Here is a 16,184-nt window from a genome sequence, read left to right as displayed (position 1 = left end):
ACGAGCTTCACCAGCTGTCTAGGTTTTTTTTTGCCCTCAAAAAATTTTCATTCCATCACAAAGTCTCGTTTTTGAAACGTCTTCAGGTTATATGGCGTAGTGGCTTACGTAGTAGTTTTGTTTCTTTTCGTTCGTGAACATAAGTTTTATTTTACAAGCCTTTAGTTAAAGCGCGTCAACATTTGAATGCGATAAACACAGGGTAGACAGCCAACGAGACATGAAAAATGAGCAATCAGAACACGGGTTGAAATATGAATCAAATGAACCGGCTACAAACGAGCAGCAAGTTATTGCGATTATATTAAGGTTTCGGTGGTTTTCGTGTCCCAGATGAGTGAACGAAGGAATGGGTGTTATGCAATACTCATTTAATATATTTTTGCTGTGCTTAGAACGTTCGTTACGATTTGTTTTTTAATATTTCGCACCACATACGCAGGTATAAGGGATCTGTGTTGAATGACTTAAGATAAGTAAACGGAATCTAGTCCAACATTCGCTTTCTTCTCCTTGCTGTGTAGTGGGATTTAACATTTTTCGGGTTTTTTTATACTCTTCTCACAGTCACCGTCGTGTTGCTATGTTCATTCCCGTGGACAGCCACAACGAAACTGATGATCATAATTTTCTCGCTTCCCTAGCGACGGAAATGAATGAACTGAAAACGAACACCTTCCTCACCGGTATGAGGAAAAGGAAGGTGGGCAAAATGAATAGTGGATAAGGGAACGCCTCTTTCCTTTCCTTCATAACTGCAGCATCATGAGCTCTACCCCGTGTTCGTGCCTTGACACTGCGTTGCTGGTTGTGGCCCTGGTTTATAACGTCGAAAATTGTGGTGATTCTGCACGGCGTGTGGTATGCCCCAGTCAACTTGACACGTTTTCTTGTTGCCCGCATGACACGCCAGCTGCTCGACAGCGATAACGTCAGCCGTTGGGAGTGGGAAGGAAGTTAAAGCATCAAACTATCTTGAGCAGAAGGTGCAATGCAAGCGTGTTGAAAGTGATGTTTGCCGCCATAGTATGACGCTTCCCGGTTTCTGAGAAGGATTATTTCAAATAGGAAAACGTGCTTAAAATCAATTCCTGGATTATTCTTCGTTTTCGCTGATTGGAACTTTTAATTTCCAATGCGGTACTTTACAGCGATCTGGGTGATTTGTTTCGCATTGCATAGGTTTAGCGTTATGAGGCTTATTATTTGCAACGTGTACTGCTGGCGGTAGTACTGCTCTCGTGGTCCAGTCGTCAAACTCGTTCTACCTAACAACATGTCTGCCATGGGTTCAAGCCCCGAATGGACTGTGACCCCATTGCAGGACTTGATTATCCTGCTAAGGGTGATCCAATAAATCACTGATAGTCGCCAAGCTCACTAGTGGTACATGCAGGCCTTGACCGATAACGGTTGTTGTTGAATCAAAGAAGCAGAAGCAGGTACTGTGGAAAACAACAGTTCTTACAGAAGGGGGGTCCATTGACCTTATTAGTCTTCAAATAGTGTTGAACCGATTTTTGAGATAATTGCGAATGCCCCTCACTGGACCTGGTTAGAGGAATTATATGAATAAAAAACAGTGCACATCCAATAGATGAAATTGGATATGTTATAACTGAACGCCTTAAAGAAAAATGCGCAACATCAGGTTCCCACCTTCTATGGGCATTTTTTTAATTCTTACAATTTTTTATATTATTTCTGTCTTTTTTTACCTTTTGAATTTCATCTTCTTTTTTTCTCCTGCTCTTGCTCTAATAGTGTTAAGTAGTTAGTTAGTTAGTTGGTTTAATTTTAAGTTAAGTTAATTTAACGTAACCAAAGCGCCCTAGGCCTAATACTGTCTTCTTCTTCTTCTCCTTTTGGCACAACAACTGCTGCCGGTCAACGCCTGCCTGTACCCACTAGTGAAAGTGGGCTTGGATTTCAGTGACTTTTTGTTACCGTCGCAGGACAATCAGTCCTACACGTATGGGGGCACGGTCTATTCGGGGCTTGAACCCATTACGAGCATGTTGTTAAGTCGTCCGAGTTAACGACTGTACCACCAGACCGGCCCTGTCTTACTGTCTTACTAAAATAAAATCAAACTGCTTCCTGGCAAAATCCTTCACAGCGGTGAAAAGCGAGTGTTACGCTAAATCTCCCAAAACAAATGTACTTATAGATTTAAAAGAAAAATACCAATAAACATATTCTGAATCGGTCTTTATTAGTGTATACAATATTTTCGATAAAAGTAAAAATGTTTCACATTGGAATGATCGTTTAAGTGTTTGGTGAGATCAAAAGTAATGTATTATATTTTTTTATATAATAGGAAATAATGTTACTCAAGTAAAAGTGAAAACTCTTGCTCTTCTTATGTAGCATGATAGCTGGATTCGATTGGATTTTACTTTTATTTTAATGTACAAGCTAAAACAACACAGACGGATAGAACGTAGGTTGTTTTGAGAAATGTATGTTGTATGCTGTTTTTGACGTGTAGTTTTTCGTTAGCAAGCAAAAGCAAAAACAAAAGCAAGCAAAAGCCTATACATAAGCCTTAGGAAACCTAACAAAACCAGCTTCTAACATGGTTCCATTTTCAAAATCCTTAGATAAAATATCTCCAGTCAATCGCAAACCACCATCCATGCCGGTCTTGCAGTTATAAATTTGCTCTCATGCACTTTCCCTTGGTATTATAGGGTTCAGTTTTCCCACAAAATGGTTTGCCCGAAGTTGTCGCATCCAGTTGCTACCAGTGCAAAAATTATAAACGTAATTTCCGGACGTTACATGACTTGTGTCCAAGGGAGTCACGAATAAGGACAAGTGAATACAACTGTGGTGAAGCAGCTACGGGTTTTGTAGACCATACATGAGTAGCACGGGAAGCATTCATGTATTGGTAGTGGCGGTAGTTATTGGGAGAGCAAATAAAACTTCAATTATCGTGCTCCGTACACACACGACGTATGGATGCACGAATACGTGTGTGTGCCTGTGAATGTGTGTGTGCTGTTTGCCTGTTTTGCACATAAATTCGAAATTCATGCGATTTCGTTTGCATTCGAATTTCCGTAGTCGTGTACGAGAAAAAGCAGTTAGCAAATATGTTTGCGTATGTTGAGCTTGTTGATTTTAGATTTACACACATGAATTTGATTTGAGATTGAGTTTCCACAGCAAATTCAATGACTGCAGTTTAGTAGTTTTTGTGTGTTTTCAGATTAAAGACAATCCTACGGACATCACATACGAATTGAAGGTTTTTTCCACTAATTAATACTTATGTTGTATTTTTTGTGTAAATATTAATGTATTGTTTCATATATATTTGTTCACAATTTTTATTAAGGTATATCAAATTGTTTATCCATTTTCCTTTTCATTTTTGCATTTTGTGATTTGAAATGAAATTTAGGCATTTCCACTCAAAATTAAATTCTTTTGCAATATTTTCTTCTTCTTTTTTCGCGTAATTATATACGCAGCTAAGACCAATTATATTAGTGTTGTAACTTACTAAGCGGAAGTGATTTCAATTGTTCTATTTCTGTTTATTTTTTATGATAAAACACCATGGCTTGGTGAGCAAATTAAAACTTTTAAGCAAATTAAGTTTTGCATCAAAACCAAATCAATCGTGATTCATGGGATGGCTGTGGTTTGATTTTAATTTTACACGGGACATCTATCACATCCTTTCTCTTATACAAAGGATACAGCCAAACGAAGCAAGCGTATGCCTTTCGTTATTTTTTAATGCATGTGGTCGTGAACATAAAGATAATTTAGTAGGATTTGGCACCCGTTAAATCGTTATGAAGGGTACAATCTAGAATTTTCCTTGCATTGTATGCGGGAAGGAGTAAGTACATTTTACTTATCACACACATTCTTTTTCGTTGCATAATCTGGGTAAAACGAAAATCATAATCATAAAAAGATTATCGAAAATCACGATAATCTTTTTTTCAACCAGGGTAATCTTTTAATTTCTGACAATTAATTTTTTTTTCATTCGGCTTTAAGAACTTACAAACAATTTAACTTCAAGTAAAATCGTATAACAATTTTAAATTAAAAGAAATCAAAATTTTATCAGCTGCATTCTATTTTTTGTTGTTGTTTTTTTGTAATATGTACAAACAGAAATTTCTTGAATGCGTATCGTCTTACTAGTAGAATTTTCAATGTGTGTGGGTTACTGAATGAAACCTTTGCGCGATGAAAGCTTAGGCACGCACGGTGTACAGTACAGTGCGAGCGACAAAGGAAAGAGTGTCAGAGATCCTAAATTTCATTTCCGTTCGATCGAATTCCGCTCACGTTCCACGTGGCTGCTTTCCGACCTGATATTGCCTGCGCTTTGCGATGGTTGGCTTTCAGTTTTCTTTGGCGTATTACCTTTTTTGTTGAGGATTTTTTTCTCTGTCGTTTTCTGCGTTCCTAGCACTGGACGGGTTTACGGATGCGCGAAATATTTGCTTCTACCTTTTTTTCTTCTCTGGAATCACATCAGAAAAGAGAACGTAACATAACGTAATCCCGAGTGTCGTACGCGCGCCACGGTACAGTTTGATCGAAACATTCCTTCACAATCAAGCCATTCCTTCGCTAGCCGGACGTTCGCTTGATTCGTTTTGCCTTTCTTTCATGGCTCCATGTCTCCATTTCCGGGATACTACAGGATGAGAATGTACACTGTTCACTACAACTACTAGTTACTTGCCACAGACGTGCAGCCTAGCCCATGGAAGAATATTTTCAGATTGGGCCATGAACAAGTATTTTTCCATTATGGTGTTCCCGGGACAATGTAGATGTTAGGAAGTTGAAACAAACTTGTATTGGTCAGTACGAGATGATGGATGTAACTTAGCACTATTGGAGATAATGATGAGATAGTTTTCGAGGAAATTAATGTTCTGATTTCGAACGATCGCTGGCCACATATACAAGGAGGTATGTTGAAATCATGATTTAAAAAAGAAAAGATTGTCTATAAGCCTAAAGCAGCACTAATTAAGTTATAACATTTGAGGAACGTAGTAAGGACTTAGAAATAGTTGGCAGTAATAATTATAGGGTGGATACGTTATGACTGCTTAGATTGTTGTGCCTGTAAGAATAAGATTATCAGATTGAGCCTGATAATGTATTTGCAATATTTATTTTTAAAATGACTCTGTTCTCATATGCTAGTATAGTTACATTTTTTTTGCAAATTTATATCTTGTATACCATGTTTATCAGTAATAAGTTCCTTTCTTGTTTCAAATATTTTATCATCGAAGAGTTTGGCACGTGTAGAAATCCTATCAAATATACGCATGACTGATATCTCAACATTGCCCAAAAATTGAGAAAATACATCCAATCGATTTTGGAATACTTTTTTGTTTTTAAATCATTTGTTTACTTTTGTTATCATTTGTTTATCGTTCTTGGCTATTCTTCCGCTGCTAATGGATCGGAATGTGATGTGACATTTCCCAGGCACTAGTTAGATACAAGTGCACATTACCATATAAAAGTGCTCTGAAAGCTTTTGCGTTGAAACAACCGCCGTACCAATGGCAAGGAGCCTACTTTTGGTGAAAACTCGGGATAGCATCTTTCTTCACATTCACACCCAACGGGGACGGAACTGTCACAGTTGACAGCGTTTTGTTTTATCGCGACTACCGAACGTTTGCTTTGCTGCTTACGTGATATGTTCTTCGACGGGGGACTGTGTTTCATGCGTCCTGGCAGCATTATCACGGGGGATGGTCTGTACACACGGCTGAGTTTGCGTCATGAGTTTGCAAATATAAAGTTGTCTAACAACGAGAAGGAGGGCAGCTGAAAAAAATAAAAAGTTTTCCATACATTTTTCGTAACGCTACACTTCCTGTGGCACCTCAGTTCCATGATGGCCATGATTTTAAACTTTTCTGTTTTTTTTGCTGTTGTCTGTTCTTCCGCAGGCCAACACCACCGCAACGCGCACCCACGAACCTTTTAGAAGGAACAAGTATAACAGGCCATTCCACTGGCTTCAACGCCGTCAAACGCCGGCGGAGCATAGCAATCCCGGCTGCAGGAACCAACCACGAAAGCAGACGGAGAAGCGTAGTAAAAATAGCTTATACAAGAGCACTACCATCGACGGCAGCAGGATGGGTGGGTTTCCGTTCGAGCGAACGACGGTTGACAGCTTTCTGTCACGCTACACGACGGAGACATCGATATCGACCGCAACGACGACGGTCACGGCCGTGGAAGAGCTATTCTTCAACGTCACATCGTCATCCGACTCGCTGCCCACCGCCAATGGGACGCTGGAAGTCCTGGTGGAGGATCCACCGACCTATTCGCTAGCTCAGATCATCATCCTCGGCATCATCGCGACCGTACTCAGTATCCTCACCGTCGCTGGCAATGTGATGGTGATGATCTCGTTTAAAATCGACAAACAGCTGCAAACGATCAGTAACTACTTTTTGTTCTCACTCGCCATTGCCGATTTTGCGATCGGGCTGATCTCGATGCCATTGTTCTCGGTCACCACACTGCTGGGATACTGGCCACTGGGACCACATATCTGTGACACCTGGCTAGCGCTAGACTATCTGGCATCGAATGCTTCTGTGCTAAATCTGCTGATCATCAGCTTCGATCGCTACTTTAGCGTGACGCGGCCACTGACCTATCGAGCGAAGCGCACGACTACAAGAGCGGCCATAATGATCGGTGCAGCGTGGGGCATAAGCTTACTGCTGTGGCCACCCTGGATCTATAGCTGGCCGTACATCGAGGGCAAGCGGACAGTGCCCGAGAAAGAGTGTTATATTCAATTCATCGAGACCAATCACTACATTACGTTCGGTACGGCGATCGCTGCGTTTTACGTGCCAGTTACCGTGATGTGCTTCCTTTACTATCGGATATGGCGCGAAACAAAGAAGCGACAGAAAGAGTTGAAAAATCTAACCGGTGACCGGAAGAAAGATTCATCCAAGCGGTCCAACTCAAGGTAAGTGAAACTGGAAGTCTTGGTTGATTAAGTTTTGAAAATTTGTTAAGCATATTAATGACTGTTTAGCTTATGGTGAAACATTGCGCCAAGGCTTGTTTAACTTCATCATTCCCATGATTGCTAAAACTGGTTTGGTTATAGAAACGTATTGTAACGAATCAATCAGAGCTACCCGAAGAAAGCAAGCGTAGCATGTATATTCGCATACATGTGAAGGAATACCAATACCTTGCAGTGTTTTGAGTGTTTTGAATGAACCAAATCCTCATTTTTGCTTAGCTTCTACACGTCGCCTAAATTCAGAGATTCCATTCAGTGATTCAATAATAGATAGAAATATAATAATTTAATTTTACGGCCTTCTAAGGCCGTAAGCTGAAATTTCAGCCCGTCAGCTGTTTACGATGTATGCAGTTTTCGAGCAGCTGTCAAAGTGAGTATAATATACAGGTGGGCTTATCCCAAGATGTGTGTATATAGAAGGTCGATGTTATCGCTTCTGCTCGGCGACATTGCAGGAGATATCTGTCAATCCCTGCATACAAATTAAAAAGGGTATGTAGATTAGGATGTGGTACCAGTCTCTCCAATTTCGCGGATGACATCGACCTCATCGGCATGACAACGGCGAAGGTGTGTGAGGCGTACACCCGACTCAATTGCGAAGCAGCAAAAATTGGATTGAGAATCAAGGCGACGAAGACGAAGTACCTACTTACCGGAGACTCAGTCCATCTGGGAAGAAGCGTATTAGTTGACGGCGACAATCTTGAGGTAGTAACGGTGTTTTGATATCTCGGGACGGTCGTTGCTTCGGACAACGACATTAGCAGCGTAATCCGGAGACGCATTTTGCAGGGTAATCGTACATACTATGGGCTTCACCGACTGCTGAGACCCAGAAGACTAAGAGTGAGATGTGAGGTATCGTACATACTATGGGCTTCACCGACTGCTGAGACCCAGAAGACTAAGAGTGAGATGTGAGGTATATCGCACATTGATCCGCCCGGTGGTCCTCTACGGACACGAGTCCGTAGTCATGAGGATGCCGATGTCCGATGTCATGAGGTTGCCTGACTCATACCCCACCAAGAAGGTGTTCGACAGCGATCTCCAATTTGGCATAAGGCGCAGGGAAACTCGGTGGCAGAACCAGGTGAAGCGAGACCTGATGAAAATCGGATGTCTACATGGATGGGAGGCTGCAGTCAGGGACCGAGCATCCTGTAGATTTATAGTTGACCGGGCCATGTCACATCGACGTGCTCTATCGTTAGCAGGTCAACAAGAGAGAGAGAGAGAGAGAGAGAGAGAGAGAGAGAGAGAGAGAGAGAGAGAGAGAGAGAGAGATTAAGTGGTCTCATATCCTGTTTTTTCTAACTAAATTTGAAAGTCACTTTTTGACAGGAAGGGTGACATTATGTGCTCTTATACGTTTTCTGATAACTCGATGATGGTAACATTCGAATTAAGATTTTCCACACTAAACGAAAGTGGTAAGCTTAACAAACAAAGTTCATCATACATAATATTTCGTTTCATTTACTTGTCGAGCGAGGTTAGCTTTGCCGTTCAAAAATAACCTGCAAGTGTTCACAACTTCTTCTTCTTCTTCTTTGGCTCAACAACCGATGTCGGTCAAGGCCTGCCTGTACCCACTTGTGGGCTTGGCTTTCAGTGACTGATTGATTCCCCCCCATAGCAGGATAGTCAGTCCTACGTATGGCGGCGCGGTCTATTTGGGGATTGAACCCATGACGGGCATGTTGTTAAGTCGTACGAGTTGACGACTGTACTACGAGACCGGCTTAACTCACAACTAAACTGTGAATAAAAATCCTTGCTATCAAAGTGAATGTGAAATGTACTCACATATATTTCAAAACCCGGACGTCGACCAGCGGATCGAGGAATCTTACCATTTGTTCAACTTTAGCACTAAAGCAAAACTTACAAAAATGCCCAGTTTGTTTGTCCTCCACAATCATTCCCCATCGTTGATGCAGACGCACAGGGACACGTCTGGGACCATTGCAGCGAATTTATTTACGCCATGAATAATGGAACCACTTTGTACGGAATCACCAACCAGGGGACTAGCTGGTGCTTACATTACCATATTTCCAACTCCCCTTGATCCGTTATGCTGATTGTGACCGACAAAATTGGTAGTTTTGAGTGTAAAGTTGCTCTCCTCGTTGTTGAACATAGAATCGTAGTGAGGGCTTGGCTCAAAGTTGCCCTTTTTGGGGCTTTTCTTATGACTTTATGACATTCGCCTGTGGTGGACAGAGTTTGCAACTGACGTTGGCGGTTTGCTAGAAACCCTTTTTCGCAAACAAATACCAAAAACCGATGTTGTTTGACTGTTTGTATGGGTTTGTGTTGCTTGGGTGAAAATTGGTGACTATATAGAGCTAACTTATTGAACGCACATAGTATTCAGTTTGCTGGAAGGGATGCGGAGGCAAAAGACGTCGGAAAAGAAAGTAACTCTATCAGAGACGTTAAGGGCTAGGGTACACATTCTATAAGGTTTAGTTTGCTTGACAGAGCTACTTTCCGCAAACATGGGTGAGGCTCCTGGAAACACTGGTTGTACAGATGCTTGTTACTTGTTTATTGCATCGATTTTTATCGGCAAACAATAAAAGTCCATTTGGTTAAGTGGGACAGCAACAGTTGATCATGGGGACTGAAAATTGCATGTGACATCAACTGCATACTGGTTTGCGCAGAAACGGTCCTTGTTTTATGATGTGATATCGTTAGAAGTTATTCTCAAAATTCAGTAATTTAGTCCTATTGGTACGAAATTTAATACTAAAAATTGTCATATGACGTCATTGTGTGTAGAGTTTTAATAAGTTGAATAAAAAGTTCGTGTTGTGAGCTTTTTGTCAGGTTCAGGTGTTCGTAGTTTTTAATTATAACAGTAATGTAACATTGCCATACCCTTCGAAAACCTTGACGAACTCAGGATTATAGCCTGAGCACTTGTTTTAATTATGAGCTGCACTCGAACTGCCACGACCTTGACACGTTGAATACGTTTTCGAGTCCGACCACCTATTGATTTATCGCGTGAGACGTTACCGGATGCTGCACTAGTGCAATTTTCAACCACAAGGCAAGAAGGCACATGCTTACTTAAACATGAACGGTGCACGCTCATGTTACGCTACACGCGATTCAATTCTCTTCCAGTTGCGGGTATGTTGGAGATCGGTGCTCTGATTTATGACGAGCCAACATAGGAGTGCTTTTCAAATACAAATACACTAGTTATCACATACCTTCATCGATTTTTTCATCTTAAAGATAAACGGCACATGCTTTATATTTTTCGCCGTACCATGGCCAAAGAACATTCTCATTAATATTTGAAAGCGAAATTCGGATGAGTGGCTCTAAAAATTGTCCAAAACGGCACAAAGTTAAAACCCAGCTTTGCATAATTTAAGAAATAACGTATACGAATATATGAAAATATTTTATATTTTATACGAATTTTACACAATTAAGCATTCAATTTGTTACAGTTTTCATTTCTTTTCATTTTCTTGAATTACTGCAACCCAGCGAGCTTTTATAATGTTAATCATTATTCTGCAATAAATCGTGTTTGCATTTAACATACGTTTGTCAGCAAAATTGAATTCTTTTAATTAAGCACATTGATCCAAACAACCGGATCATGTATGTGATTTTCATAGGATGCATCAAACATTTTACCGCATGGGAGTATCGTTAACTGTGGTGCTAAACTAACGAGACTCAATTTGGCTACAGAAATTAGTATTGTGTTATTCCACCATTGATGATTTACAAGTACACTAGCGCTTGGTTTAATACTCCGGGTACCCTGAGGCTGTGGTAATCTGGTATCATTTGAATACGGCCCGCGACATTGACAGAAGGGTGTGTTGCACACATTTGGTGACACGCTGACCGCACAGAAGCCAATATTTCATGGTTTCTACACTCTATTTTCATCTGTGCTATCTGCACATAGTTGGAGATAGAATGTGTGTGTTTTTTTGCATAATACTCGTTACTTCCCGATGGTTATGTTGATTGCTTTTTCGAGGAACAGCAATCCACCATACCATCACTCGCCTAATGTAGGAGGCAACGGGTTGGACACGGGTGTCAGTTTAGAAGCATTGAAAGTAACTTTCGGTCGGTCACCACTCCAATCACCCACATACACTATTTATTTCATTTAATTTCCCCGCCCTGCTGCAAATCCCGTGGTGGATGGTGACGATGCAAAACAGTCGCTCCTGATGGATACTTTAGAGATCCGCTGAAAATTGATTTTGCAGTTTTATCTGGATAAAATGAGCAAAATAATTACATTTGAGATATGCATCGCCAAAATGGGTGCAAATGGTGTTGTTGCCGTTAGCGTAATTGCGTTGTTGAATGCAAAAGCGATTGAAACGGTGATTTGAATTAGGATATTTTATGCGTAATCTATTTGAAGAGTCGGTTTGAAATAAATTAAATTTGATATTTTCATATAAAGTTGGAAATTATGTTTAGTTCATTGTTTATTTCGTTTTTTTCGTATCGCTAAAACTATTAGCTAAAATTGGCATTTTCAAATAAAGAAAAAATCGTGTTAATATTTTCCTTATTTACTTATCTGCTCACGTTTAATTAAACCGCTCACGAAGCAGCTTCTTCGTGTCTGTGATCTGTTTGTTATTGAAAAATAGTAAAATAATTTATTTGAGTCAAAATATTAGAGCTTTAAAAGAATGTTTGTTTAAAGATTGAAACCATATTTGAGTGAGAAAAATATACGTGCCAAAAGACGTTTAAAATAATTCGTTGCTGAAATTCTAAAACTTAAATTTTATCCGGAAAAAACTAACTTGGATAATATCTCTTCCATCTACACTAGCGGTTAGCAATGCTCTACAGTAGTGGCAAATGATAATCTAAACAGAGCCAATACAATCGAAGGGAAAAACGAGATTGGCATTGCAATTGCAGCTTGAACAGACATTCTCATGGGAGATGAATAAAATAATTTCAACATACTTTTTTTGCTTTTAGTGCTTTTGGAATAAGGTGATTCTTTTTTAAATAATTGCCCGCACTGATACTATCGATTTTGAACCAAAATGGATCTGATGGGTATTTGCCGGGTTTACATTTAGTTTCAAATTATTACTAATGAGTTTTTGGAATAAAAAACAATTATTAAAATCAATTATTATTCAACTTGTTTCTTATTCTTTAACGGGTTCATATCATCTTACCCTATGTTGGAATACCCTATTACCCTATTATTGAATATAATCTGTCTATCGATCTTTACACGTTAATCTTTCAAGTTTGAGTTTTGCGTTTACGTGTGCCTTTTGTATTACTTTTCACACAAATTGCCCGTAATCGTGTGCATTGTTCGCGATGTTTAGCTTAACAAACGACGTAGGTTTTTTTCTTCTTCTGCGTACTATTGTCGTCTTTGAACGAGGAATAGAAAACATCGTGCCCTGTATAATGGTTTGCCCAGAATTGCTCACACTTCTTAGCGAGCAGCTACTGCCAAGATTTTTCGTTGGTAAGTGAAGGGCATTCCGACAAGGGAAACGATATTTTGGAGGTGGAAAGTAAGGAACGGCACGAATACACCTTCGATGTAAAAAGAATTATATTGAGGTTAGTCGTGAAGAATGGCCCTGGGGGATCGTGATAAGGGCAGCCGTATTTTCTCCGTATGCCCTCTTCGCAGGATGAGGAGATGACTGGATATGACTTTAAGATGAGGGTAATGCTACCCATGCCCTCCCACATTCGTGTCGTGAAAAGGTAATACCATGCCCTCCTACATACTGGTAACAGGTCGAGGTCGTTGGTGGGACTTTGCCATTCTTCGCTATGCTTTGTGTTCAGCCGTGCACTACACTGCACATACTAACCAACTACTGGGCGACTTGCTTGACTAACTAACGCTCCGGCATGTTTGTTGGATGACGTTAAATGGTCAAGGTGGATGGAAAATGCCAGAATCGCCGTCGTCATGGTATGGTTTGCCCGGAAGCTGCACCCCGATTGTTAGCAAGTGTTTGTGCACATGTGTTCGTGTGTGTGTGTGCCAGTGTGCATGTTTGCACTGTTTATGAGGATATTATACGGGGTAATGTAGAGAGTCTGAATATTTCATTTGATGCTATACGTTTTATAGTACTCTCCGGCATACTCTCTTGCCCAATCCATCTCTTCCCCCTTACAGTAGACTATAGGGTGTATAATGGGAAGGTGAAGAAATATATTGCAGGTACAAAGATCTTTAGTCTTTGATTACGGGAAAATGCTTTCAGATGGAACAATGGTTGACTAATGTACTTTCTAAGAATAATAGGACATATAATACCATTACTGCGATGAATTGCAATTGCACCAATTGGCTTTTGCTAAATGGTTAGGTTTGCTCGATTAAGTAAATACATTCGATCCATTTAATTTTGCAGTGTTCTATTCACTTTAATGTGATGCTGTTTTCGTGATGTAAACATGGTAATTTGAGGTAGTAGAATTGCAACATTTAATTATGTTTACGATAGCCCGGAGTAAGTTTTAAAAAATATTACCGGGGATCTTTATTTGCGAACTGCTAAACTAAGACTAAAGCTAACTTCTGGATTCGGTACTATTTAGCTAGGCTGGTGTTTTCGGTGCTGCCAGGTTTGCCGGTCACGTTGTCGTCCACGTTTATGATGATCATGTTGCCTCGGTCCGTCTGAACATACGACACCACACCTGGTCGTGGGAACCTGCTTCCAGTGGAGTTCCCGTTGGAACCTGACTCCGCGCGTGGAGTAACATCGATGGCTCGCTTGCGACCGTTTTCTTACTCAGCACCTGTATCATAGCGCGTAGCGCATGTGTACATATCTACCTATTGTCAATTAATTATAAAATTAATTAATAGAAAAATAAAAACTTGAATGAATGTATTTTAACTGTAAACAGTTAATACAACTAATAGACAAATTTTGTAGCCATTTTAAGAAACGTTCATTTTAGTACAAAATCTAACAAATGCGCAGAAAAATCGATGCGTGGAATGATTTCAAGAAATTTAACATCCACTTTTCCAGAAGTTAAAAGAAAGCCGAGGGTTGAACTAAAAGATAAAGCTATCGTTAAACGAAGAAAGATGACACTTTTCACTTCCAACCACGCTAAAACTTTTCCTATCTTTATCAACGGAGAAGGTAGGACGCTTATTCCACCGTGGGCCATATCCTTTTTTTACTCGATTTAAAATAGACCTTGAAGATGTTGATAACTAGACGGAGAATGGGAGAAATTCGAGCACTCTGAAATGAAAGCAAACAGTTCGGGCTCTGTTTTCATTCACAATTCTTGCACGTCAAATTTCGACAAGCAGCTAGCTGGGGTTGGTGTAGCTTTCTTTTTTTGTATGATTCATCCCACTTAAACTGAGTTGCGAACCCAACCGTTTTACAAAACGACGAAAACTTTGTGAAATCCAGGTGTTGACGTTTTAAGCTAATAGCTAAGATATAATTTTTCGTCCCAGCTTTGCATTCCGTCCTAATTTGAGGCTCTGATGCTTCTGCGTCGTTCAAAGCACGTCGCTCGTAAAATGGTGTTTGCTCTAGTCGGAAAGCAATTTTGAAAGCAATGACTTCCTTTTTGTGATTTGCCTGGTTGAGCAGGGCCTTTGTCAGATAATATCTAGCCTTTGAGGTTTCCGGTGTTTTGGATGTCTTCCGTTGTGATCTTGAGCATTAGACATTGCTTTAGGGTTATCACGAAAGCGGTTCCTTTATAGGTTTATGAAAATGGAAACTTCTTGCATGTATTTGTGTGATGATTTACGTATCTTCAGAAACTATAACAATAGCTTAGAAACTGTACGTCTTTCCTTGTTGACGTTAGAAAACCATTTTTCTTCTTCTTTTTTTCTCTGAGTGTTTCATGATAACCATGGCAACAGCGGGGAAAGATGTGAGAAAGTTTGACCATCAAATCAATAATGATGAACGTCTTAATGCTGTTTCTATTTGGCTGCTTTGGTTTACCCGTCGGCTGATTTACTTTTTTCGTGGTGAAATATTCCAAACAATCCGTAGGGGGTGCCTGTTGAATGTCAATAAAGTAGCGGTGAGTGGAAAAGTGCACTCTTCCCGGTTGCCTATCCCGGTTGCTTGCGGCAATCCGGTGAGAAATGTGTTCTGCTGGTTCGGAAGAATCCGCTCGTTCTATTATTTGTCCGTCGGTGTCCAGTCTATATACGACTTCCATTTACTTTTAGTTTCGTGCTATAGATTAAATTTACTCACGTCGAATCTGGAGGAATGATTGATGACCAAAATCGATTTGGTTGTAGTGTTTTGACTTTGCACGAAATGGTTGAGTTCAGAGGATACATTTTGAATAACTCCAACGTTTTAATACACTTTTTACATCAAACAGTTAAAAATTGGATACAAAATAAATCAAATTATTCTTAAATACACACTTTCATTTAACAAAGCTTTCATTAAACTAGTTAAATGAAAATACCAATTTTAAACAAAGATTATTGTAAAAATGAAGATTGGTTCAAAACATTTCGTATAAACTTTTGTATTGTATTAAATTTTCAATATGAAACTTTCAAATATTTTTCAGAAACTTATGAAATATGTTCATTGGTAAAATAAGCTCATGTTCGGATAACATATTTGTTTTTATTTATTATTATTGATTTGTTATTTTAGTACGTTTGTTTAAATCTATATTTAATTTATTTATTTATTTTTTGCGCAACAACTGCTGTCGGTCAAGACTTGCTAGTACCACTAGTGGGCTTGGCTTTCGGTGACTTATTGGTTCAACCATAGCAGGATAGTCAATCCAACGTATGGAGGTACGATCTATTTAGGGCTTGAACCCATGACGGGCTAAAATTAAAGCATGTTATGTTTTGAGTTGCATAGAACATGCATACACAATATATTTAAACTAAGTTGCCTTTAACACGACCATCGTCGTTGCCTTCTAAAAGATTTTCATTATTTATATATTTCATGGAGTTGATTTCGAAAGTGTGATTATACAAGTAGAAAATGAACGGTCCATAAAACTCACACAAACGTTATTTCAGGAAGCTCAGCTACCATGTCACTGAACA

At 39.6% G+C, this 16,184-nt stretch overlaps 1 protein-coding gene across 6 annotated transcripts in view; it reads left to right on the top strand.

Annotated features, from left to right (window-relative positions):
• Positions 1 to 16,184, top strand: part of LOC1275250 (muscarinic acetylcholine receptor DM1) — an 80,358-nt gene that overhangs the window by 41,002 nt on the left and 23,172 nt on the right. For all 6 annotated transcript variants that reach the window (XM_061661096.1, XM_061661095.1, XM_061661094.1 and 3 more), the window contains exon 3: positions 5,967 to 7,015. In XM_061661096.1, coding sequence (XP_061517080.1) covers positions 6,159 to 7,015 — 857 coding nt within the window. In that variant the 5' untranslated portion in view covers positions 5,967 to 6,158. The remainder of the gene's footprint in view (positions 1 to 5,966; positions 7,016 to 16,184) is intronic.

Source organism: Anopheles gambiae, chromosome 3 (assembly GCF_943734735.2).
Source record: "Anopheles gambiae chromosome 3, idAnoGambNW_F1_1, whole genome shotgun sequence".
NCBI lineage: Eukaryota > Metazoa > Arthropoda > Insecta > Diptera > Culicidae > Anopheles > Anopheles gambiae.
This window is presented reverse-complemented; position numbering and strand designations above follow the sequence as displayed.